Genomic DNA, 27407 nt, shown 5'->3' on the forward strand with positions numbered 1-27407 from the left:
CAAGAAAGTTTTTTTGGCCGAATCAATTGTTACAATGATCTCTTCTTCGGGTGGTGTATCTCAAAAGCTCACACAAATAAAAGCATTTTGTTAGCCACAGAACAATATCGACTGTTTTTAAGCTCGGCTAACACACCACACATGTAGAGACTGTTTATATGCCATGTATGACCGAAATACATTGAATCTCAACCAGTACAGTACTACACACAAACCGTTTTATTGCCCGTTTATTGTTCAAGCCCTCAAAAGCTAAAAGCTTTCACAACTACAACTCCGTCTTCATGTTTAACAAGTAGCTTACTGGCAAGTATCATGTCTTTGAAGTGCGAACCCAGTAAAAGAGAAGGGAGAAAAAAAAAAAAAAAGTGTTTGTGATCTTGCACAAGTAATTATCACCCAAGCCTCATTTTGCTGCATATATTGTCAGCACTATGAAATGTATTTACATATTTTTCTAAGACAACGTTTAATAAATTAGAACATGTTGCATGCTCCCCTTTAACCACGAACCAATGACAATGTCATGTTGGTTTAAAATCACACTCCTGCCCCAAGGTAGAAAGAGATATGGGGGTGGGGGGGTGTACTGTGGTAAAGAGAAAGGAAACTTATTTTAATTGCACTTTTAAAGCACCCCCACAAAAAAATTGGAACTTTTTTTTACCCATGGGCCGCCCCCCCCCCCCCACTGTACCCAAGATATTTGTTGTGTGTGGAGGTGACACTACAAATAGGGCCACCAATATAAAGCTGCAATATCACTGAAGCTTTCTATTGACTGTACAGGAGGAGACTCTTTCCGGGAAGAGCTTCTTCCTCGCCGAACCAAAAAACAAAGGTGTAATCTCAGACCACAGCTCACCTCTATCAGAGGCTGGTCCTTGAAGGCGGTTTAAACCACCTGTGCCTGCTTTAATGGAATAAATATCTTATTAGACACAAATAATAAAGGTTTGTTGCTTACACAATAAGAAGCAACTAAATGCTGTGTTAAACGCAGCCCATGTGGAACACGATATGTCTTATAGCAAGATCCAACCTCCTCCCATTTCATTTTTATACCACTGATTCAGGTAACATTTTATGACCTATAAATAAAACTGTCACACGCCGTTGAGAATTTTGACTGAAAAGGAAAACTTTATTTTCAAAAGTCAACGTTTCACTTTAAGGATGATTGTTTCATTAAAAAGAATTCTAAATTCCACTGGCAAATTACTTTTTGCGTGACAAGGAGGACTGCCTTTTGGGAAAAGTACTGGAAGGCCTACTCCGCTGAACTGCAAAACAGCCAGGAGACGTGACAAGAAGACAATTTAATGATTATTAAATGTTTAAAGCAACCTTGCGAATTTCAGCAAGATATAGCTCAAAACATACAGGTCTAAGTTACCTACATTTTACAAAATCACCTAGGATTCTGGCATCTTTTTTCAAAATCAGTGTTTTTTTTTTCAGTGTTTTTATTTTACAAAAAACTGTTGACACTAGAAAAAAAAAAATGTAAGCCATATTTGAATTGTGTGTATCTGCACTTGTTATACATTTCCATACTTCCTTGGGTTGCTTTGTCTCCAACCCATAGCAGGGCTGCTACCAGAGGTCAAGCTCAAAAGAAAATGTAGCATTGATTCCTATTATTGGATCTAACCAGAAGTGCAAGATGATCAGCCGCCTGTGGTGTTTTTGGTAAAAACCACATTCCCTAAATACCAATGGTTGCATTTTCCATTATCCTTTTGATAAACCAATCATTGCATCTCTAGGCCCATTATTTCCAATATTTATATAAATCCTGTTGGGATACTGCTTCCCAATACACGTTTTCAAGAGATTAATATATTCATGGCTACTAAAATACGTATCTAGTGGGTATTTAACAAGAACAAGCTATAGTAGTGACTGATGCAAGATATGCCGGTCGGTGAGGCCAAGTTACACTTCCTTCCACGCATTAAGTTCACAGAGTGTGAAAATCGCACTACTTTGTCAGAAATTATTACACCACCAGATCATTCAGAGTTCATAATAAATATTGGTATATTATGGGTACAAGGACCACATTTTAAAGCCCATTCATTTTGAAAGGTTTATTTCTTACAGAAGCCTCTAATGTATCATGTATTATTTATTCACCGCCATCTCCAACTAGTAATTAAAGATGTTCAAGATTTAAAGCTGAAGTCTGTTTTCCACATGTATGGATATGTACATTTAAAAAAAAAAATAAAGTTACATTTCCTACATCTTTGCTCTACTATCAGATTTGTATTCTATTTCTGAGCCGGCAATTGGATTCAACCGAATACTTATTGTGATTACTTTTATTACTTTAGAAATCAAGAAAGTGTCACAAAATGTGGGATCTATGGCAAAGTCACAAAATGGCACATATTTAGTGCATTTATACGTTTACTTTACAGCTTACATATGTAGCATCTTCACAAGAGATATTCGCTCTTGTATTTTTCCCCATTACGATCACAATAACTGAGCAGAATACAGAAGTAAAATAGAGCTGACAAAACTACAGCTGCAATGCAGTCAACATCTCGCAAGGGTTTCAAAGAATACTTCAAGAACTGAAGAGAAAAAAAAAAAGTAAGCCTTTCCTTGTAAAAATGTGTAGATATTAATGTTTAGGTAAAATTGAAGCTGTGAGTTTCCCCACTGCATTCCCAAACGATTAAATGAATTAGCAAAGTGTGGGTAACTGCTCAAGTTCTTCATTGAAAGGAAAAAAAAAAAAAAAGGCAAAATAGCTCAAGGTTTACGCTTTATTTCCCCATGACAGCCTAGCCTGCCTCCTACTTTAATAAATGTACAAGCTAGTTTTCTGCTGTATGTAGTTTTAAACTTTAACCATGTTTCAGATGACAAGGAATGCTGCAAAAATACTCTAATCCAACAAAGAGTTATGATCACAAAATAATCTTTATCCATTCTAGCGTTTCAGAATTACCAGTTAACTTTAAACACAAAATAGATATTGATGCTAATGGTGGCTAACTTTGTATCTTATAATAGCAAATTGTTGTTCATGCAACACTTGTGCTCAAGGGGAAGGCACAGCATTTCCTACAATGAGCCACCTTATAAAGAGTTCTTATTTATACAAATCAATGTTGCTTTTAATTTAGTGTGCATTTCCTCAAACAGAGGCACTCTTCCAATTAAAAGACACTTGCATGCAATGAATGCAAGTTTAAAAAAAATACAAAGTTACCTCCCCTAAAGTGGCTCAAAATAGATTGTTCATGGCTGCCTACATCGAAGATAAAAGGTTCTAAAACAATGGAACTGTTTGGGCATATTAAAGGTGTCGAATCAATTTGTACATCTAGTCACACCTAACACTCAATGTAGCAGTACATATGCACCAAATGTAATTTTAGATGTTTCCATATCATTTTCATAGAAAACAAAGTTTGAAAACAAATAGGGATTGAAACAGCACAGCTTCTACTGAAACATTTGTACAGGACTCAACAAAATGCATCTAAAATTAAACTATGCTGTAGGTTACCACATGCAAATATCTATGTGTTCTCTTTGAAAATGAAAGTATGGCTTTTTTTTAAGCCACTTTTTCTACCGTTTTATATAGCAACTCTTGTACTGCAAAACAGTATTATGTAGGGACATTTCTGGTTTCCATGCACTTTTTTTGTATATAAATCAGTTTTGATATGGAACAGTTTGCATAACATCAAACATTCATCTGGTGCAGATGCACAGGACGCCTTCTTAAATTTCCTCGCTTTACAAAAAAAAAAAAAAAAAAAAGGAACCCCCCCCACCCCCCAAAAAAAACAAGCCATACTAGTAAATTAGAAATAAAAATAAACTAATGGGAAAAAAAAACAAAAAAAAAAAAACAGAAACGAAAATAAAAGAAAGCACACAGGCTGCAGGAGTAAAGCAAAAATCTGCTGCTAAACCGATCTTTGTTTTCATGTCCAGTGTAAGGTAACACTTATGAACTTATTGTGATGATTTTCTAGGTTTAGTATCAACCCCCTGAAGGCGAATCAAGCTTGCATGCGTTCACATACAGCACCACACCCACACTCTCGTACACACGCCACTCCTGGACCGGGAGTCTGCTTCAGGAGTGAAGAGCCTCACGTTCGAACGATGAGCCTGGCTCCACAACGCTGTGTCCAGACATTCACTCAATGCTGTCCATTCATACGGAGCTTCTTAGCAAGGCCTGGGCTTATTCTCCTTGGACTTACACGGGCATCCGACCCACGTGTTTCTTCTATGCTTACAAGGCTTGATAGTACTGCATTTCATTTTCCTCAATTGCTCTATTAGGTCAATGTTCCCTCTCGGGCACTGAAGATCTTTGACCTGTAGCCCTTATTCTCTGCACAACCTATATAAGCATTCAGTGTGAAGTTTTCATTACATTTGCCACTCATTCTCACTCGCACCCACACGCCACCTTGACTTCATTTGGTCTTTACTGTGATCCAAATGAAGTCCGCACATTTCTTTCTCCGATTTAATGCAGCAGCAGATCCCATGAGCCAAGCTTGATGGATCAAACCAGTTTTCAGTGCTGCACTGTACCTAACTTCCAAACATCCTTCCTAAAACTGGAACCCTTCAGCTGGTACATTGGCAGATGAATTGAAACCAAACGTTCCGCCTTGTATTGCTCCTGGAGCAAGGCTAGAATCTTCATCAATCTAAAATGAAAGGGAGGAATGGGAGAGAGAAAAGAAAAAATGTGGAGATTAAAAACCAAATAGTTTACACATTTAACTTTGCAGCCCAATCAATAAAAACATCACATTTAAATTTTTTACAGAACAGCAGCTTTCACCAATGCCTACATTTCAGGTCACGAAATGCTGGACAGTAAGAATACCAAGGTTTGTTTACCACTAAACTATGTCAATGGTTAAAAGAATGAATGCCTTTGTAAAAATGTAGGACAGGTGTGTGGACATTAGCAATAAACTTACATCATCTGATGAGAAAAACTGGTCAATGATTTCAAACGCCAGTTTGTAGATATCTTCATTCTCGTGACTCTGCAGTTGTTCAATCTTTTCAAGGCCTGTCACAAATCAGATAAACAATTGCAGTAACATGCATGAGTAATAAAACGTGAAAGTAACATACAAAAACAGGGATCACCACCAAAATAATTGTACAATGGACATTTTTTCATGAACAGTAAAATATGCCCTTATAAATTATCGAAATGATCAATAGATTACATTTTTACACAAATTAGCAGGGAGTATGCAATACGTCAAAAGTACAATCTCAACTAAACATTAGTTACAGGCTTCTACTACGGTAATAAAGTGGCACCATACCTCCACACTCTTCAATAAGATTGGCTATGGTTTCAGACTCATCGTCAGCCATTTTCAATATGTTGCTCAGTCCATCCAACACTACTTGTATGACCTGGGAATCTTTTACTGTTAGCAAGTTGCAGAATGGAGGAATTACATGTTGCTGGATAAGATATGCAACCTAAGTAAGATATAATGAGGGGGTGGGGGGGGGAAAGAAGAGGGAGAGGATGAGAAGAGAAAACAAATAAGCATGCAAAAAGCACAGTTTAAACTTTAAAGTACACCAGTATAGACTTAAAGTGTAGGATATTTGCACTACATTATACACCATCCATGACAAGAGTATTGGTGTCTACACAAGAATAACTGACAATTTTTACAGAACCTAAAAACTTTTTCCCCTACATAGTTTTTAAAAAAAGTACAAAATAATAGCCAGAAATACAAGCAGGAAATAGCCATAATTATTTTCATGGTTGGTTTTGTGCGTTGAAGTGCTTTGGTTATAAAGTCTCATAAGAAATAAATAGCTATACAATCAGGATCTTCAGAAATGCAAAAGGTTACTCACTTGATCTTTCCTCCCACTGATAGTCAAGTTGCTTATAGCCCAAGCAGCCTCTTTCTGGGTTCCAAAATCACCCTAAAAAGCAAAAACAAAAACATCAACAGTGCACTTTACAGGACTGGTGCACAGGGATAAGTCAAGTTTCGTTGTGCAATTCTACACAGGATTACCTTATCCAAAAGGTGAATGATCATTGGTACAAGATTTGCATCAATCACTGCCTGTACTTGCTGCTGGTTCCCTGCAGTGATGTTGGATAGGAACCACACCGCTTCCTGCAAAAAACAAATATATACACAAACGATTTACAGCTTTATTAATACAGAAGCATGTCCATTTATTAAAAACTACACCAATACCGTTAAGCATACCAGAAACCATTAATATGATAAAATCAGAGAAAATACACAACCTGGGAGTGACCAACTTTAGTCCTCAAGAGCCACCAACAGGTCATGTTTTAAGGATCTCTCTGCTTCAGCACAGGTGGCTCAGTCAGTCACTGAGTCACCTGTACTGACGCAGGAATATCCTTAAAACCCGACCTGTTGGTGGCCCTCCCTAACATGAGCCTTGCAGATCAAACAGGCCGCAAAGGAAAAAGTGCTTCACACACACCAACACACCAACACACCATTAACCCCTAGTGGAGGTTCATGAATCTCTACCAATTCCCTTAAGCCAGAAGCTGATTCGAAGCAGAAACAAAACTTGCAAAGATGTCAGAACAGACGTACCTTATTAATCTTCTCCTTGATGTGTGTGAGTAATGCTGGAAAGTGTAACAGGGCATCACAGTTCAGAACAACCTGCGTTTGTTCATCAGTTCCGGTAACAATATTACCTACAGCTCTTAGAGCAGCCGTCTGGAAGACAAGCACAAAACACATTGAACGATGCTGGCCGAGAAACATGTCTAATGCTCGATATGCTGGTAACGCACTTCTTGCACAGAAGGGGCAACATTACACGCCCCTCAAGTGTTCTCAAATTGCTCATGATATTCACAAACAATCTTTATTATGGACATGCTACTCCCCAATTCTCCTTCCTTAACTCCCCCCCCCCTCAAAGGGCACTAAAAGATCCTCACTGGGTGCAAGCTGCCCCTCCCACATCTCAAATTGCATTGTAACCAAAACAATTACCAATTATTTCAATGGAGAGAACCTCCAGACACCTGCCACAGATAGTCAAGCGTGTAGGCTGCACGCATAATGTAAGATAGTTAGCCAACATGCTGTGTAGTCAGTATCTGCTGCTGAATAGTTTAATTAATTTTAATGGAGTAAAACTGCTCTAGCACCTGGGGACATGCTCCAAAGAGGCTATTTTATTCTTGCAGGTAGCAGTCATGTACCAAGACTTATTTACAGCGACATTCATTTTCTCCAAGGGTACCCATGGCATGCAAACTGTGGTCTTCATACTAAACACTTGCATATCCAGCCAAACATTCACTAGTAATGATTTAACCATGGCCCCCATGAAAACTAAAAACCCTTACCTGCACTTTAACTTCAGGGTTGCTTAGAAGAGGCACCAAATTAGTCACTATTCCAGAGTCTATCACCATCTGAATTTGTTCATTACCAGCATCTGTTAGGTAGGAAAGGGCCCAGACTGTGTCCACCAATATCTAAGTATAAAAGAAATTAAAAACAAAATAAATCAATTGCAACAAGTCAAAATAAACTAAAAGGGAATAAAATAAACTATTTCCTGCATTCCTAAAATAGTTTAAAGAAGCAGAACATGTTGGATTTTTAAAAATAGGTTGGATGGAGGTTGCTCCGGAGCTGAACCGCGTTCATTTTAGCTCTGGGCATCACCTTTCCCTCTCTCCGCCCTCACGAGATACTTACCCCGTAGTGGGCATTAGTAGCAGCTCGAGGTTTAAAGGTCCTGGTAATGCAGGCAATAGGAAGCTGCAAGGGTTGACATCACAGCTTCCTATTGGCCTGTCTGACACAGGACATTTAAGCTGCCATTATGTTCCCCAAACACAGCCCAGCCAGAGCTGCTACCGACACCCCTTACAGAGGTAAGCAAGTGTCTCAGGAAGCAGGGGGTCAACGGAGCTGAAATTAACGCCGTTCAGCCCCGGAGACCGCCGGCGTCAATCCCACTAAAAAAAATTAAATAAGATTCCTTCACTTTTAAACATTAAGCACAGAAAATAAAAACATCAATTACAAAACATAAAATTCTAATGCATTAACATTTACTTACATTTACATCTGTATGGTGAATAAGGACACAGAGTGCTGGAAGAATCTGCCAAAATATAAATTGTAAATGTAAGTACTAAAAATAAATGGAAATCACAAAAACTAAAACCCCAACATTTCTATTTAGCCTTCACCAGTGACGGAGGAGCCTGGCATTTAATTCTGTGCGCTAGGCTGCAGACCCCTTTGAACTGAAGGGGTTAATGTCATCTCAGACATGAATTCATTGTTTAAACCAAAAGGAATATGAATGGTTTCACTCCTTGCTCCTCAAACTTGACTCTCTCATAATAGGTTACATCACATGACATTGTTTTATTAGGCGCACATGACGTATTAGATTTTAATTTTTTTTAAACCACAAACTTGCAATGCACAAAAGGTTCTTTGGATCAGATCACAGGTACAAAACACCTGACAATGTACTCTGTTAAGAGATATACGTGTATGCAGGTTATTCAGAGGAGCTAATTTGGGGCACCAACCACCAGCAATGTTGGAGTAAAGCCATTTATCAAGCAACATTCATCAGATGCACCCCAAAATCCACAACTTCAGAGTCCCCCTTTAATAACCACAGCTACAACAAACATGTGCACATTAATTAGATTTTAGTTAAATTGTAGAATTGCATAAAATTAATAGATATGTCAATTGTAAAAAATACTAACATTTACCCCCAAATCTCAATTTCATTACTCCCAAGAGTAATTTTTGGAAACATTGCTGAGCATTTGCTTGGCATGTAGAGATCAACAGAGATTCATAGAAATGATCCACTGAAATATCCCATGAAGCACCTGCTCATCTCCCCAGCATAATGCATTACACTATTTGGAGTTCCTTTCACTTTCCTCATTTCCATGGTTACCCCCCCTACTCACGCTCACTTTCACATTCTATTGGGAGACTTCTATACATTCCCTACTGTTTCAGTAAAAGGACACTCCCTTCATGCTGGTAGCTTAATGTGCTCGTGTTTACCTCTTGAATGGTCTCCATAGGTGGTGGTGGGTCTTTATGGCGACAGAGATTAACCATTACCCAGGTGACATTTCTCAAGAATGTTATGGGAATTGATGGATTGATGAAAGACAGCAGTGGCTTCACCACTCCAAGGCTGATCACATAATCTCTGCACTGTGGTCCATCACCTGTTCAAAAATAACAGTGAAACCATCTCTACCAAAGACACCTGCTCTAGATGCATTTGCTCTCCAGATTATTTTGCATTCATTGTAACTCTGGACCGCCACTGTAACATGCATACAAATGCCTCTCGCAGCAAAGACAATTAAAAACACTATGAAAAGAATATTAACCTAGAGGAGATAAGGACACTTCAAAAGCACTTTAATAAGCAGCGCCTTGCACGGGGTGATTTTAGTTAGAAACATCAAGCATACTTACCAATGATATTTCCCAATGCCCACACTGCCTGCTCGCAAACATTTTGATGAGGAGAATGCAATAACCTCAGGAATAGTGGCACAGCATCTACACATACACAAAAAAAACACGTATTTTATTGATATGGAATTACAACAGAAACTGCGTAAACGTGACAATTCTGCTTTTGAAGAGAGTGCCGAGCAAAAATATCCAATGATATAAAACCTCCAAACAAGCTTGCCAAGCATTTGCCTTCAAAATGGTCGAGAAAATCATGTATTGCTGTAATATACACAAGGTGTCATTGCCTGCACTTACAATCCACAGGTCTAGATGAGGGGGTGGCCAACAGGTCTGGTTCTAATGATATCCCAGCTTCAGCACAGGTGACTCAATCATTGGCTGAGCCACTGATTGAGCCACCTGTGCTGAAGCAGGGATATCCTGAAAACCTGACCTGTAGGTGGCCTTTGAGGACAGGCGTTTGCCACCCCCTGATCAAGATAAAAAACGATTTAAATGTATTTCAACATTCACTGCTCAAAGAAACTAAACTGCAGGGCAGCCTGTATCCGTTGTGTGGCACAAGGCACTGATTGCATACTGAGGTTGCAATTTGATGTCCTACCATTTAAACTATTGAACATCAATGTTCAACCACAAGCTACAGTACAATTTAGCATCTCAAATATGGCATTCACAATAAGTCAAGGGCCATATGTACCAAGCAGTGCTACTCCATATGACATGCAAATCAATCGGCTGTAAGGGTGTCTTCCTGCACCAGAAGGTGTCTTATGGATGAGCATTGCTTTGTAATTGTGGCCCAAAGACGCCAGAAACTATAATCCACAGGACTGAAAGGCTTCAGGTGTTTTGCATCCCCTCAAGTCAGCTAACAGAAGGCTAGGGGTGCCTACTTGTGTTGTCTGCTAAACCATCTGAAACATGAATATATCATAATAATACGCATGTGGACTCCAGAAAACAGAACAATGACAGCTGAAATCATCACAGTTCCAGAAAACTTTGTAGGGGAGCTGCAAATCACATTGTAATACAGTACATTGCTGGCAAAAAACTACAGAGACATACGTACTGGACTGGACGACAGCTTGCGTTTGTTCAGATGTTCCAGATGCAATGTTTGTCAGAGCCCAGGCAGCTTCAAACTGGAGAGATGGACTAGAGAAATAAACAAGTCACATCAGTTACTTTCAAAAAGTGACCAGTAAGTGGATTTGAAGCAGACAATAAGATAAGAAAATACTCACTTGTCATCTCTTTCTAGACAATGAACCAAGATTGGTAAAATCCCAGACTTTATTAAGTCATCAATTGGTGGATTGCGGTCACTAGACAGGAGTTTTCTGTTTAGGAAAAGAACAAAATTAGCAATGCTTTGCATAGGACGTGTGTGCATATGTTCACAATGAATGTGCAACTTTCCACTAAATCAGAATATATTCATCCCCCAAGGCAGTACACTTTATTTTTTAAAAACAGAAAAGAAAAAAAAAATCTCTTGGTTTTTCGCAGTACCGTTTTCATTTCCTGGCAGGATTTAATTGATATTTGGAATCACAAGAAGCTATTTTAGTGAGCCACCAGTCAAGTCTGGATGCATATCAGGGCTAATGATCGGTAACTAGGGTGGGGTGTACAGAATAAGCACTGAAAATAAGAAACAATTGCTTCTGACAACATAGGTATAAATAGAACCTGATGTGTGGGCTTAAAACTGGAATATAAACAAGCCTTCTGCAACCAAATAAAAAAACTTGCTAAACTGGCATGGAACCGAATCGCATCTTAAAGAGAAAAGGAAGCATTGTGTTAAGTTGTGTTGCTCCATTCTTGGTTTAGCTTCAGGAAACCAAGCAAGCCTTAAAAGCCATTCTTCCCTTCCCAGAAAAGGAGTTTGATTAAGGATTTGAAGTACAGCTGCTCATTAAAGGACTTCCAAAGCATCTGCCTCTCTTCTTGCACTAGACATCACACTTGCAAGAATGAGCGATAGATGAAACATAAAAATATATATGTGTTTCAGAATAATATCCATCCCCAAGAATTTCCAAAGTTCTTCCCTAAACTAACAAAGGTAATAATGCCAACATAGATCAAAGACAGATTATATTACTGCAACTTCAGCTAATTAAGCAACACCATCATAAATTTCTCTTAAACAATGTGTGTGGTCTATTAAGATATGTCCCCTCCCCCAAAAACTCTTTGGTACCACCATCTATTTTATCATTGAATATATGGTATAAAAAGCACAGCTACATATATAGTAATAAATACAGTATTTGCAAAAGTGCCTGGCTTCGCACGGATTGCAGTACTCGAGTAATCTTTACCATTGCAGACTTGAAACCGACTCGATAATCGGGCCCTCTTTAACCCAATCAATAAAATGCCACCTTCAAGTGAGGGAGAATAGATACATACGTTTATACCCTCTATGACTTTTCTTTCCCCACCTCTCCTGTGTAAAGTTAATAACAAACGACTCTCCTTATATGCTACAAGGCTATGCGCATTATGATGTCATGTGCCAGACACATATCCTACCAAGTACAGGCATACCCCGCATTAACGTACGCAATGGGACCAGAGCATGTATGTAAAGCGAAAATGTACTTAAAGTGAAACACTACCTTTTTCCCACTTATCGATGCATGTACTGTACTGCAATCGTCATATACGTGCATAACTGATATAAATAACGCATGTGTAACAGGTTCTATAGTCTCCCCGCTTGCGCACAGCTTTGGTGCAGGTAGGGAGCCAGGATTGCTGTTCAGGACGTGCTGACAGGCGCATGCGTGAGCTGCCGTTTGCATATTGAGCGAGATGTACTTACTCGCGAGTGTACTTAAAGTGAGTGTCCTTAAACCGGGGTATGCCTGTACAACACCCACTGGCTGACTTGCTTGTCAGAAATATATTAATCACTTAAAATTAACGTGTTACAAAAAAAAAGTTCCAGGGTCCCCTTAAGAGGTTTACAAAGTTTCAGATCTCGGAGCTATGGTCCTGACAGACTTATTATAGATACACAGACAAAGTAGTAGCTACCATAAATGTCTAGATTTCAGTGTAACAGATATGCTATTGTTAAGACAAATAAATGAGGACATTGTTCTCAGTCTGTGTAGAGAGGTAAACCAGGTTTACGAATATATATTGTAGATGAAGCAGGCACTACAGGTGTTGTGAAAAAAAATGTCTATGGTCCATTATGAATCAGAGTGCCTGCTTAATCCTGCATTCCGGGCGGAATAAGTGTGCGGGTCGCGGCGATCTGTCTTCTCCCCTGAAAATTGTAGCGTTTCCCCGGCAGGTCCTGAAAAAAATGGCATGATGCCATGTTGAGTGGCAACGTCCCATTACCATGTGTGCAGCCATTTTTTTCAGGACCTGCAGGGGAAACAGTACAGTTTTCAGGGGAGAAGACCGAGATTGCTGCACCCTGCCAGCGGTAAGAGTTGTGAGGGGGAACACACACACACACATATATATATATATAAATCGGAGAGGAAGGATCCCTAAATGATGCACTCTACCAATCAAAACAATAAATCTTTATTCAAAAATAAGTAAACACTAGAAGTAATTAAAACCTAAAGGAGTGCGCTGTGAGAAACCAAATACAAGGGCTTCTCTGTTGTCAAATGGCATAGGTATATTAACCCTAGAAAGCCAAATATGCTGGGTAAATGCAAAGTGTAGGATTACACCCAAACGTTAGTACAGTGTATGTGATATTGCCGAGATAAACCCCTACGGGGCTGAAGTCAAAATAGAGGGTAATCCTGCTTAGTGTAGCAGTTTAAACTCAGTTGTGCTGTGTGATATCATATGCATTATATTAGATATATCACCGCACATAGGATGGTCCAGATATTAAACAGTTAACCGAGGGTTAACCATGATGTGGGCCACACGTGGATCCCACTAGCTAGAGTGAGGTTTATGAGGGTTACATATGTCCTGCTGCGATTGTCTGCAACAGCGAGTGAACGCAGGGCTGCATATACAACATGGCTCTGTGAGTAGATCGTGCATAATATATCCTATGAAAGGATCAAGTGGTATATGGAGTATTACCCTTTATAGTTGGGACATCACTGACAGTTCATGAATCTATGCTAGGGTGTTACTAACGACACCCTCGGTTAACTGTTTAATATCTGGACCATCCTTTGTGCGGTGATATATCTAATATAATGCATATGATATCACACAGCACAACTGAGTTTAAACTGCTACACTAAGCAGGATTACCCTCTATTTTGACTTCAGCCCCATTAGGGGTTTATCTTGGCAATATCACATACACTGTACCAACGTTTGGGTGTAATCCTACACTTTGCATTTACCCAGCATATTTGGCTTTCTAGGGTTAATATACCTATGCCATTTGACAACAGAAGCCCTTGTATTTGGTTTCTCACAGCGCACTCCTTTAGGTTTTAATTACTTCTAGTGTTTACTTATTTTTGAATAAAGATTTATTGTTATATACATACGTTATTGTCCCTGATAGCACCTCTCTAGGTAGTAATTATTCACAGCTGAGCAGGGAAGCCCCTCTCCGGGGGATGGACGGACGGACGCACACACTATGTCTGCAGTGCAAAGTAACAGGACTGGAAACCATAGTAAGAGACTTGGCAATGCCCACCAGATCCTTACCTTGCAGCCTGCACAGCGCTTAGCTGAATACCTTGGTGATCACTTGATGCATTCTACAATGGAGAAAAATGTGAGTGGTAAGAGCTAAGCAATTTGTAAGTTACTCGTGTTTACGTGAGACAAAAACATTATTACCTGTACAATTGCTTCCAGGGAGGTATTTTGCTGAAAGAGGAAAAAAGACATGAGAACATGAAGGTGTGTGTGTGTGTCTCGAATATATATATATAGATTTAGAAGATTGACGTGTATCCGAAGGATGTAAGAAAAAGTACACCCATTATGTGGTACCTTTGAAAATAAGTTTAATGGGCATGGGACAAAACAGGAAGTGGGGAAGTATACTAAGGATAAATGGTGTAGAGCAGGAGTGGCCAACTCCAGTCCTCAAGGGCCAGGTCTTAAGGATATCCCGCTTCAGCACAGGTAGCTCAATTAGTCCTTGCTTCAGCAAAGACTGAGCCTCTGATTGAGCCACCTTTGCTGAAGCTGGGATATCGTGAAAACCTGACCTGTTGGTAACCCTTGAGAACTAGGAGTTGGCTACGCCTGGTGTAGAGGAAGCAGCTAATTGGGGCACCTTTGAAACCCAGCCGTCCCAACTCATCACTCCATGGTAAAATGATACAGCAGCAGGAACAGGAAAGAGGGCGTAGAAAATGCAAACAGCCACATATTTGGTGGGGCAGATTAGTCTGTATAGAAACTTACCACTCTAAAATCTGCATCAGCATCAGAGTCTTCACAGATATCTTCATGTGGAACATTTCGTCTTTTTAGCAAATGCTCATCTCTTTTATTCTTTAAAGAGAAAGACAAAAAACATAGCAATTCAATGAAAGGAGATAGCTATAATCCTTTGAAGAAAGGTGTTCAACCTGGTACATGAACACTGAAAGCTCCTCTAGCTATTGACTAGGTTACATTCCAAATATAGTTCAACAGTATCTAATGTAATAACAGTATAAACTCATTTCCAATTTAAAGCATTTAAATCTTCCCTGTTGAATACAAATAGTGGACTGCATATGACCTACTTTGAATATTTAGTGCCATATTTATGCTTAGGATTCAGAGCAGGCATATATGGGAATTGAATGCCAAGTGTTAATCAGACAAAAACAAGTATCCTGTGTACCAATGCTACTAAATTCCTGAGGGGTGGTCCCAAAAACCCAGAAAACTATTCAAAAACAGGTTGTACACAAGCAGACATTTGACTGCTGAATGTGCTGCCCGCTGGTAAACCAAACTATTATTCTGATGTGCCATGGCGAGAAGAAAAGTTACACATTTGATCTTACCTTTCTTAATTCCACGACAACTTCATTTCTCTGTCTTCTCATACTCTGCAAAAAAATAAAGTTAAAGGTATTATAGATAATGACCATCTTTCTAGTTTTCTGGTTTTTACAAGCATGAACTTTGAATGCGATTTATATATTTTAAAAAAAACAACAACAAAAAACGTTTTTGCCCCAACTGTTCCCTCCTCAATCTTTTATCTGATGCACATCAGTCTCTACCCCAACCAGGCCTAAATGCCCCATCCCTCCCCACCCCCATCTCCTCTAAAAAGCAGTTGTGGAGCACTTCTCTTATCCTGAATTTTACGTTGGGAGGGAGAAAAGAATTGTTGCATGTATCATGTCAGAAGACACACGATCTACAACTAAAAGCTAATTTGTGCTACAGACGGTAAACTGTTTATACATTGTATTAACATTTTGATAAAAAGTGTTTGGTACTCTACAACAGTTTGCTTAAAAACATTTGTTGTAAACCAGTACTGAATTTGTTCGAATGTAACCCCACTTCATCCGCTGGGTTATAATTCTTCCATGCTATCTAAATGTTTACACAAACAAAGCTATCCCCATAATGTAATAAAAGGTCATTACCATTGCATTATGACAGAAGCCAACAACTTAAAACCGGTTTGCTCTTAAGAAAGCTAAATAAAGTTGTGCTCCTGCCAACTCTGGCAATGCCCCAGCAAGCAATACTACTAACACCATGAAAGGAAAATGAAAAGATGAGCAACCATTTAGTAAAACGCACTCTAAGGCTGAGTCCATAGTGACTTCAGCCATGCGGAGGCGCGCTGAGGCGGAGGGAAAGCGGGTTTCCCTGGCCTTAGTTTGTGCGCCGTCCGGGGGCGTGTAGGGGGGGGGGGGGGGGGGCGTGTCAGTGACGTCACGGAGCTGGTTCGCCCTCATTGGGCGAACCGCTCATGTGACTGGCCCTGCGCTCCCGTTAGCGCCGAAACTAACATTTTCCTGTCTGCTACGCTTCTGCACGCGAGCACCTGCTAAAGCCATTCTCATTGCGGCTGCAGGGGCTCAATGTCGAGCGTGAGCGCGGCTCAGCGGCCTAAATCTGCAGGGTGGTGCGCTTGCATTTCATTTGTAATGTTAAGGAGTAGTCTAGACCAGGGGTGGATCAACTCCAGTCCACTTTTCTCCCCACAAGTCAGGTATTAAGGATATCCCTGCTTCAGCCCTTAGTGACTCAATCAGTGGTTCTTAAGGATTGGAGTTTAACACCCTTGGTCTAGACATTAATTAATTTTAATAATTTGCCTTTAAAATTCTAAAGGCAGATTATTAAACTCCCCGACCCAAACCATTTGCATTTAATTAACCACAGAACAGTAAGGAAATACAGCATAAATAATAATAAAAGTTATTCGCTAAACTGAATTAAAACTATTGTGTGGGTAAAAATAATATACATTACATTTTCATTAGAACAGGATCAGTCATGACAAAGGGGCAATCTCAAGAAATAAATTGGTAGAAAAATATAAATAGGATTTTTCCTAATAAAAAAATAAAAAAAACTCATTGGGGTGTGCAATTTAATTAAAACGGGTACATTTTCAAAACTACCAACACTAAAGGACTAAAGGCTGCAGGACCTTGGACAGACCAAGGGGGTAATTCAATATACTGCAGCCGATCGCCCCCATTCAAGTTTATTTCAGCTGACTGCTACAGAATATACTGAATTACCCCCTAAATATCCCACCTGTCCCATTGTGAACTTTATAGGAGCTCCCTAATTCTTAGATCACTCATGTTTTTCTAAAGTTGCTGGCAAGTCATCTCCAAAAGCAGACACAATAGCTTTTGTTCCTAGCAGTCACGACAGATGCTCATTGCTATGACTGACAGGAAGCAAAATGGTTAAAGATGCAATCCATGCTAACCACAAAAAAAATAAAACAAATAAGGATTCTAACCTACCTTGTATCCGCATCAAATGACGCTGTGTGGTCATGTGACGTCACGTGACCCGCAGCATCATTTGACACGTGTGAAGTCACATGGCCCGCGGCGTCATTTGACGTCACGTTGCAACGGCGACGCGTCACACAGCCGGCTGAATCCCGGTAAGTGGAGTGTTGCAGGGACCCCACTCGATCACCCAGCATTTAATTATATGCCTGGGGGAAGAGCGTGGGGCCTCTGCAACCGCCAGTGACCCCCTAGCAAAATCTCCCACCCCCTTGGGGGGCGCACCCCTGCCCTAAACTGACCAGTTCAAAAAATGAAACATGAAGTCATGGTATTTTACATGGACAATAAGCTTCATGTTCATGGTTTGTGTTTAGAGACGGCCATAGCTACATTACTTCTTGTAGGAGTCAGTGTTTTAACTTATTTTGTATACTCTTGCTTGTGATAGTCACAACATATTGTAGACCAGAAGTGCTCAACTCCAGTCTTCAAGAACCCCTCAACAGGTCAGGTTAAGGATATCACAGCTTCAGCACAGTTGGATCAATCTAAGGGCTGTTCTATAGTGTGTGCGCCTGTGCGAACGCACATACACGTGACGCCCACTGTGTGTACAGAGCCCGTGCGAAAGGCTGGAAAGGTACTGTGTGTGTGTGTGTGTATGTATAGATTGTGTGAGTGAATCAACACACAATTTTCTTCATCTTCCCCCCTTCGGCCGGTTCCACGAACACTGCCGTGCACGGCCCTATTATAGAATGACTGGCTAACGTCAGCTAATTATAAGCGCCGCTCGCGCGCACACACTATAGAACGGCCCTAAGAGACACCTGTGCTGAAGTAGGGATATCCTGAAAACCTGATCTGTTATGGGGTCTTTGAACACCACTGTTGTAGGCAATTTATGGATCCACACAAAAAAAAATGCACGTGCCAAAAGCAATACAAAATGCTTCTTCAATGGGAATTTGCTGGATAAAAGCCACCTCCAAGTACACAGTGTCCTACAACAGTAAGCAAAGTCAGTCACAGGAGCAGTGAGTATGCAGTATAAATTTAGACAGGCTTTGAAATTAGATAATGCTGCATAGCAAAGCATTAGAGACCCACAATTTTAAAACACCAACAATATGAAAATCTGTATGAAATCTAAATTAAATGAATTATTTTTTTATAGTTAATGTGCCCTATAACAAATTCCTTTGTGAAAGGGCTCAATGCGAGTATGATACAGGTTATGCCTTTGCTGTATGCTAGGCACATCAAGATTTTTTTTTTTTTTTTTAAATCGAGCATAAAGGTGGTAAGCAAACAAGATCAACTAATTGTGATAGGGACAGAAATTTCAGGAAGGGAAAACATATTAATAGGTTCAAATAGGTGGCATCCCTGCATCTGTTATGTGGTTAAACAGAATGCCATCTGCAAGCTGGAGACAGGGCACTAATAAAATGAACAGTTTTGATCCCAGGAAAGCAAATGGGGAAGAGGGGGGAAAACCCCCTTTTTGATTTTAAGAGTTATTTAAAGAAGCCATGCGTGCAGTTTTTTTTATTATAAATAAATACAGGATTGCAGCAGGTGGGGTCAGTCTACAGAGCTGAAACCTGCTCATTTCAGCTCCTGGGACACCCCTGCTAACAAAGATACTTGCCTCCAAAGTGGGTGCCGGTATCTCCTGCAGTATAAAGCTCCTGCATCACATGGGCCAATTGGAAGCTGCACCGGTTTACGTCACGGCTTCCAATTGGCCCGCAGGAGCTTTGAAAAGCAGCAATAACGTGAAACCTGGAGCAGCTGTCGGCACCTACCTTCGGAGGTATGCACCTCCCCGGAAGCGGGTTCTACCTGGAGCTGAAATTAATGGGGTTCAGCTCCAGAGACCCCCCCCCCCCCCACTTCAATTCTGTATTAAAAAAAGTAAAGCCTGCATGCATTGCCGCTTTTAAAATGAACAAAACAAAAATCAATAGCAGTGGGAGGTGATCCACACCTTAAAAAAATAGTGTTCATGGCAACTAAATGGTTCAAAAGGCCTTTGCAGACTTTACCTAACCCTATTGATGATACGGTCTCAGAATTCAAAAATGTACCTGTGGATTCTTTTTTTGTAAGGTAATTATGAGGCCATCACCACCCAATAAGATTAGGGATAGTGTCGGGGGGGGGGGGGGGGGGGCAATTACAAAAGGTGCAATTTGTGCTAGAGTAAAATGCTCAGTGATCATGTCTAATCTGGTAATACAAATGGATTTAAACAATAGCACTATTGTGTACTTGGCCTGTGTAGAATCGAACAATTTTTAAATGAACTAAATAGCCAGACAAATGAATCACACACACTTCAAATGTTATATTGTGGGAACATATCCTGAACAGCATGAATGTATAAAAGAAAAACCTAAAATTATCAGAATACTTCTATACAGTATGATGAAATTAGCAAACTAAATGTACAGAAAGTTACTGTGCTTTTCCAGAGTAATGACTGCCGACACCTCCAAAAAAAGGGGAGCAGTAAAGCACAGATCAAACCATTGGCATCTTCAGATATGCACCCTGGATTGCTAATACTAATTAAATAACTCAGTTTGTGGTTTATTAAAGGGAAACAATGAGTAAGATGTGTTACCTAGCCTAAGTGCAAGCACTGACATCAGATTTGTTTTTTTTTAATATGAAGTGTTTAACCTCTTGGGGGAAGTTGGTAACAATTCTCCAGGGTTGAACCATAATCAACATGGATATATTAATTGTCTTCAATGTGGTGATCAATTTAGTGATTCACTGTGACGGCATTGCTTAGTCATTTAACCAAAATACTCATGGATGTTTGAAGTCGCCTTGGAGTTTAACCGGCTACAACTCATTGCTTTATGTAGAAGCTTCATTGCCACCACCTGCAAATGAACATTCAACTCGGGAGAAAGGAGAGAGAAAGGGGAAAAAAAAACACAAGAAGGAGCCTGAATATGAAGTGGCTCACCGAGAAAAGGCAGTAGAGTCTGGTTAAAAACCGTGGTGTTCTTGGGCAGGTCACTAGATCTCCCTGTGCCTTGGGCACAAAAACTACATTGTAAATTCTACTGGGCAGGAACAATTCTGCAAAATTCAAGGTACAGAGCTGCATACATTGTCAGCACAATATAAGAAAACAGAAATGCTCTTGTATTGCAATAATTAGTTGGCTAACTAACTCCCAAACAAATCTCTGATGGAGTCCAGAGAGACTATTGGAGGTAGATCATCAGAACCACTTGGCCCACCTAGTCTGACCATTTTCCCATCTACTTTACCCCAATGCAGCACTATGATTCTTTGCTTTGTTAGTTGGTTATCACTAGCAAAATAAAAAGGAACTAATATCAGATAGATGGTTTCCTAAGGCAAGTGATTAGGAAATAATCTACAATTAAATAATTCAACCACCAATTGCCACCTAAAGATTAGATTTGGTGGGTGCACATTGATGTCACACTTACAAATAAAAATCACAAGCACTCCTGACTGGATACATCTATAAAGATCTAAAAAGGCCAGGGATGTCTGCAACTCATTATGAGGTCACAAGTATTCTGTCACATGCCAGATATAGCATACCAGGTACAACCCCCAGTGGCTAACTGCCACACAGACAGTCTAGTGAAGTCTATAACAACCGGAATGCCTCCTCAAGGACAGGAGCAAGGAGGGGCAAGAGGAGACAGGTGAGATGAGGAGGAAGAGGAAGTGTAGTTTGCACAAAGGAGCAGACAGTAAGGCAGGGAGCGAAAAGCAATGGCAGGAGAATGCGCAAAGAGGGACAGGGTATGATGGAGGAGAGTAAGGTGGGGACGATGGGACAAGAAACAGCAAGGCATTAGCAAAGAGGAACAGAGCATGGAGGACAAGAAACAGCAAAGCATTACAGGGAAGAGTGAAAACACAGGCATGTTTAATTAATAACCATAAAATCTGCTAGATTGGCATGTACAGCTAGTCTAGTTTCACCCACTTAAAGCTGCAGTACCATTTAGCTAGTGCAAATTGTTTTTCCTTTCGCCTTGTCACCTTGGCTACACAGTACTTTGTGTAAGCATCCAGTTTTCTATTCAGACAAAATATTGGTAAATAGTTTTTTTGTGGACACACTGCGATATTTAAAGTTCTGCTTTACAACACACTCCAAAATAGCGGAAAATTGTGAGTTACTTTAATCATAAGTTTCAATTTACTACAGTAGGTTAACACCAGGAAGTGCAAAGGTGACTTGATTAAGTTATAGTAAATAAAGCACCAGGCGATGGTGGCATGCCCCAGTGTGTTTAAGAAGCTACATTGGTCATAGCCAGGCCGTTATTTAATATTCAAGGACTGATTTTAAACATTCGGAGCACCACAAGACTAGCATAAAGAAGATGTGGTGCCTATATTGTAATAGGGAGCTAAATTACAACCAGGCAATTACACACCTGTAATTCTGACATCAATAGTGGGGAAGCTTCTTGAACATGTATTACGATATACTATTCAGGAATGCCTGTTAGATAAAATGAATAAAATCGCTTGCATGGATTGATGGGGAATAGCCCAATGCAGAAAAGCGAATCAAGGCACTCCGGTTTTGTTTAGGAAAATTCATTTATTGAGCCTCGAGAACACAATGTTTTGACAAGCCCCTTAACTTAGAAAAAGGCTGACAGAGCAGCCGAAACGTTGTGTTCTCGTGGCTCAATAAATTGATTTTCCGAAACAAAACCGAAGTGCCTTGATTCACTTTTCTTTGGATACATCTTGGATTATTCACAGGTCTTCCCTGGGATCAGGAGCACCGGTAAATATCAATTTACTTTATTGTTGGTGAGCAGCATAGACTCCTATTTTCCATTCATGAGGAATAGGTCATGCCAAACCAACGTTATTAGTGCCAAGGTGGTACGCAATAATGCAGATCAGGTCAATATAATTTATGTGGTTTTTACTTAGATTTTGCAAAGGCTTTTGATACGATGCCACAATGTTAGTGTACAAAAAAGGAAATTAGGCAGAGTGAAAATTTGAATTTAAAACTGATTAAAAGATGGGCAGCAGAGTTGGCAAATTGAATTTCTTTACGGAAGGAGTTTGATAGACTAAACATTTGGGCAGGTAAATGGCAGGCGTTTCATACAAATACATGTAAGGTTATGCATTTGGGAAGAAAAATCATGCTATATACAAACTAAATTAGATCAATCATTAGAGAAAGAATTTAGGAGTGCTTGCAGACAGCAGGCCAACAGTGCTCAGTGCCAGGCAGTAGCGTAAAGGCTTATAGGATATTATTCTTCATAAAACAGATTATGGGTCGAATGGAAGACAACACATCAGCACTGTATAACGCCTTAGTAAGACCACACATTGAATACAGTTTGGCACTGCTCCACAAAATAAATTATGGAAGTGGAAAAAGTTCAGAGAAGAGCCACCAAATTAAAGAGCAGTGCAGGTCTGATTTATAAAGAAAGGCTATTCCAATTAGATTCGATTACATTAGAAAAAGGGGTGTCCAGAGGGGATATGAACCTTTTCCAAATATATTCAAGGTCAATACAAGTAACGGTCAAGGAAACTTTTCATCCCAAGGACAGTACAAATTACAATCATCCCTTGAAACTGGAGAAAGATTACACCAGCAAAGGAAAGGTTCTTTATGGCAAGGCCAGTTAACATGTGGAATTTCCTATGGAATTCAACCGATGGAAGAAACAATATGTTTAAGCTTAGACATTTTTAGAAAGAAAGGTTATATACCGGGATATTACAAATAAGTTCAACATAGGAAGGATGTTGATCCCACCCCCGAGACATAATTGGCCAATGTTTTACTGGTGTTTAACTTACTTTCCTCTCGATCAATACAAGTACAGGATGAATATCTCAGTCAACTACATTTAATATAGAATAAAGTATACAGGATAGGTCTTTTCAACCTCTGCTTCGTAACAGCACTTTAAAATGTATATTTTGAGCAGCAAGCCCCTCACAAGAGTATATTTTTTGAGCTCATGTTAACTACAGGGTCCCCCAGAGCCCAGTGGTTCTTGAGATTTATGGGTACTCGTATTTAGTGATTGTATATGGCATGGCTGATTTATGTTTTTGCTGCACATGTGCAGTCTCTCGTTTAACTACCTGCCTTCCATCTACACCTGTTTACACTTAAATGTGGGTGGATCTAATTGCTTGGTTTGTCTCCACTGTGGCACTATGTCAGTGTCTGTTGCACTGCTCTCTAGAGCTTGATAATGGACCCATAGTGGTCCGAAACGTTGCTCACAGTGATGTGTTTGGTTACTTCACATGGTGTAAATAAATACCTTTTTTGACACCATCCTCTTGGTAAGCGCTACAGATTTCTCTTTTGTTCTGGGAGGCCATTTTTTTTGATGGAACCCTATATTAGCCCTTATACCATTTTTTTGGACGGACGGACAGACGGACGCACGCACACACCTTATTGTCACTTTAATATATTATTTAAGAGCTGGGAAGTGCCAACTGAGACTTTAGATCACTCATCCCAGACCTATGCCTGAAATGTTCGATTTGTTAAGCACCAGCAGTCAGCAACATCTTCCACAGCAATCACCAGTACTTCCACATTTAAGTATTTCTTTATTTGATGTTTCAAAGGATGACGAAGGCTTTAAAACAGGGGTGGGGAACGTCCGGCCTGCGGGCCCGAAATCATTTGGTCTGGCCCCTTTGAGTCAGGGGGCCTGTGACCCTCGATAAATCCCGTCGCCCGGTTACCACTGGGTGACAGGTTTTAGCACGCTCGCGATGCGCCTGCACAAAAAAAGAAAACCCTCCCCCTCTCGATTGGCTGCCGCATGCTGGCACTCCCGCCTCCTGATTGGCTGCCGCATGTTGGCACGCTGCCAAGTTTTTTTTTTATCCGCAGCAAGCTCTATCCGAGCTTGCATAGCGAGACCCGCCTCTTCCTGCATGGAGCAAGAGGTTAGTCTGCTCCATGCCTCCCTTGCCCCGATTCCCCCCCCTTACTCCGATGCCCCGTGTGTATGTGAGAGTGTCAGAGAGAGTGGGTCTGAGAGAGTGTGTGATTTCTCCCCCCCCTCAGATTTCTCTCCCCCCCCCCACTCAGATTTCTCCCCGAGTGTCTGTGTGTCCCCATCGCAAAGAGTCGACTGCGCTCCAGACTGACCAACGCAAACCTGGAAAACCAGTTGAGAGTAGCAACATCATCAAAACCAGCTTACATCACACGACTCACCAAAGAGAAGCAGTTCCAGCCATCACATTAGGGTTGAGTTAATTAAATGTTTGACCAAATATAGCAGGCTAATTTTTAAGTTGATAATTTTGTATGGCCTGCGAATTATGTTATAAATATGCAAATGGCCCTTGGTAGAAAAAAGGTTCCCCACCCCTGCTTTAAGTAAAGGCAACTGAGAGAAGCTACTTCCATAATGATTGTTTTACCTAAACAAGAGACGTTTTAGCAGTCCACTACCAAAACTGAACGTAAAATTTATATTTACTATGAAGAGTTCTGGTTTCTCATACTTAACGCCAAGATATTACTGCAGTCTCCCTTAGGGCCAACGCCACAAAAATGAAGATACAATAAATATTGCCAAGCAAATATTTAAAACAAACACTTGTTTGCCGTTTATAACAAGCCTTTGACCGGTTGAACCACTAACTTTTGTTCCGTTCAAAATGGGTCTTTGTATTTTGTAGATTGCTAGTTTACCATAACAGCATTGTTAACGTGTAAACCTTACTGCCATAGGCCAATATCCAAATGCCAGGAATAGTATTGTTTCAGGTGAGTGATCTGCTCAACTCCAACAATTATCCAGTCTTCAGATCACAGGAAACAGATTTACTTGGGGGGGGGGGGGGGGTTGTGGGGTGTGTATATAATATATATATATATATATTATTTTTTTTACGCCCATCAGATATGCAGCGCTCTACAATTTTATAAGTACAAACTGGTTGGACAAAGTGTGTGTACAGTGACTAACTTGATGATCAACAGAGTAAAAAAAAAAAACCAAGATATTTCAACATGACTTCTAAGAGCTGCATCAGCGTTCAAACACCAACTAACAAATACCAAACATGATTACATTCTGGGGAACTTGGGGTACACTGGATCTATGGGTGGGCGGATCTCAACCAAGAGCCATGGTAGAAATCAGATACTATATATAGTAAGGGCAAAGTTTAAAAAATTATTTTTTAAAAAGTCTGGTTGGACAAGAACTAGAAATGTGTTGGTAGCCCACAGCGGTCTGTCTGATGTCCTAATATCGCTTCTTTTATAAAGACATGTGCAGCACGGGTTACCCTTAATGTTCTAGTGCTCCATTTTAAGATTTACATGTGGCATTCAGCTATGCACCATGAGCAAACAAAGCCACCTGGGGGTATGCAAAGGAATCAGCCATTTACATGGGATTAGGTTGTTCGTCCCACTATCAGAAGGAACATGTTTACAATGCTGGAGTTCAGGCACTAGGGGTGGGGTGGGGTGGGGTGGGGGGGGGGGGGGGGGGGTTGGGTTCTCATGATCACATAAAATTCACCAGGGAAACACGAATGCGACAATTTAACCCCTGTGATACCAAAGCCATTCCCTGGGAGAGATACAAAGGGTTAGAAGTATTGTTTAAATCCATTGTTGGGGTTACAAACAAGGCAACCGAGTAACGAAGAAGAAACCACACCCCTTCCCGGGCCTGACCTTAAAACCCGCTAATTGCCCCCATATAAAAACGTATCCGACTATACCCCCTGGTCACAGGTTACATCCTCTTTATGTATTACTCTAATGCTGGCGCCATAGCGCAGTGATCTGCTTCTCCATCCCCGTGATCAAGTCGGATTTGCGGGATTTCTTCCCGTGTTTAGCGGGGCGATCATCCTCCCTTCGCAAACTCCTGCAATGCGCCAACACTACAGCAAAAATAAACCGCTGCTGAGCCCTCTCCCTAACCCGCTAGGCCTCACCCCCAAGCAGGCTCCCTCACCCAGGACCGGGCCGCAGAGACCCCCGCGCCTCGGCTCCATGTCACCCCCCTCTCCTCCCTTCCCACACACACACACGGTAGGAGGGGGAGGGAGGATGTGAGCAGTCTCCCGGTCCGAGGCCCTCTCCCCCAACCAAGTTCCCTCCCTCGGCAAGGCCCGGGCCGCTGAGACGTCACGGCTGGGCCGCAGAGATCACCCGCGCCCCGGCTCCATATCACCCTCCCTCCCAGTTCCCTTCCCATACACACACAGTAAGAAGGGTGGGGGGAGCAGCTACCTCCAAGTCGCGGCCTTTGTTCTTGAAATTCTTCAGCCGCTGGTTGTCCAGTTTGTCGTTGTCCGCCATGATGGGAGCGCCGGGGCCTCTCACCGAGGGGATGTATGGAGGTAGAAGCGGGGAGAGGGGGGGGGTTTGTGGGAGGTCTGGGCCCTCTCGTGCTCCCGGGTGGGGAGGTGGTTCGCTGGCACCGGTGCGTAGATGAAGCGCACGGACTCGTCAGTCTGTCTCTCTCTCTCTCACGGTACGGGCGGAAAATGCCGGTAACAAGAAGAGCCTCGAAGTGGAAGAGACGGAGCCGCCCACCCGCTGGAATCCCCGCCGCTGATTGGCCTTCGCCTCCTCCCCACCCCTTCTCGTTGCGCGAGGCTTGCAGTGGCCGTTTGGTCCTCCGGCCGCTGGGAGCGTTGTCTTGGCAACGCGACAATGACAACGGAAGCACCGGCTGGAGACGCCGTGCGTCATTACGCAGCATGCGTAGCCTAACTACGCAGTACAATTTAGGAGTGAGAGGGTGGGTGTTACAGGTATTAAACATGGTGGCAATATGTACTCGTGTTAATGATACAAAGTCATAAATAATATGGAAAACACAATACTGATGGTGACCCCCGTTCAGCTGGAGGTGCTACAATGATGATATATCAG

At 41.1% G+C, this 27407-nt stretch overlaps 1 protein-coding gene and 1 non-coding gene across 2 annotated transcripts; both read right to left on the reverse strand.

Moving 5' to 3' along the window:
* Positions 1 to 1116: 1116 nt before the first annotated feature.
* On the reverse strand, positions 1117 to 27100 carry KPNA4 (karyopherin subunit alpha 4). The gene is made up of 17 exons (XM_075570603.1): positions 26760 to 27100; positions 15521 to 15565; positions 14928 to 15017; positions 14352 to 14381; positions 14217 to 14269; positions 10790 to 10885; positions 10615 to 10700; positions 9534 to 9620; positions 9108 to 9277; positions 8125 to 8169; positions 7400 to 7531; positions 6630 to 6758; positions 6063 to 6167; positions 5896 to 5967; positions 5340 to 5502; positions 4980 to 5074; positions 1117 to 4700 (listed from the first exon to the last, which is right to left on the reverse strand). Exons 1-17 carry the CDS (start codon positions 26826 to 26828, stop codon positions 4602 to 4604), a joined length of 1566 nt encoding a protein of 521 aa, XP_075426718.1. The 5' UTR covers positions 26829 to 27100; the 3' UTR covers positions 1117 to 4601.
* On the reverse strand, positions 8511 to 8827 carry LOC142466291 (small Cajal body-specific RNA 7). The gene has a single exon (XR_012788143.1).
* Positions 27101 to 27407: the final 307 nt, after the last annotated feature.

Source organism: Ascaphus truei, chromosome 14 (assembly GCF_040206685.1).
Source record: "Ascaphus truei isolate aAscTru1 chromosome 14, aAscTru1.hap1, whole genome shotgun sequence".
Taxonomy (NCBI): domain Eukaryota; kingdom Metazoa; phylum Chordata; class Amphibia; order Anura; family Ascaphidae; genus Ascaphus; species Ascaphus truei.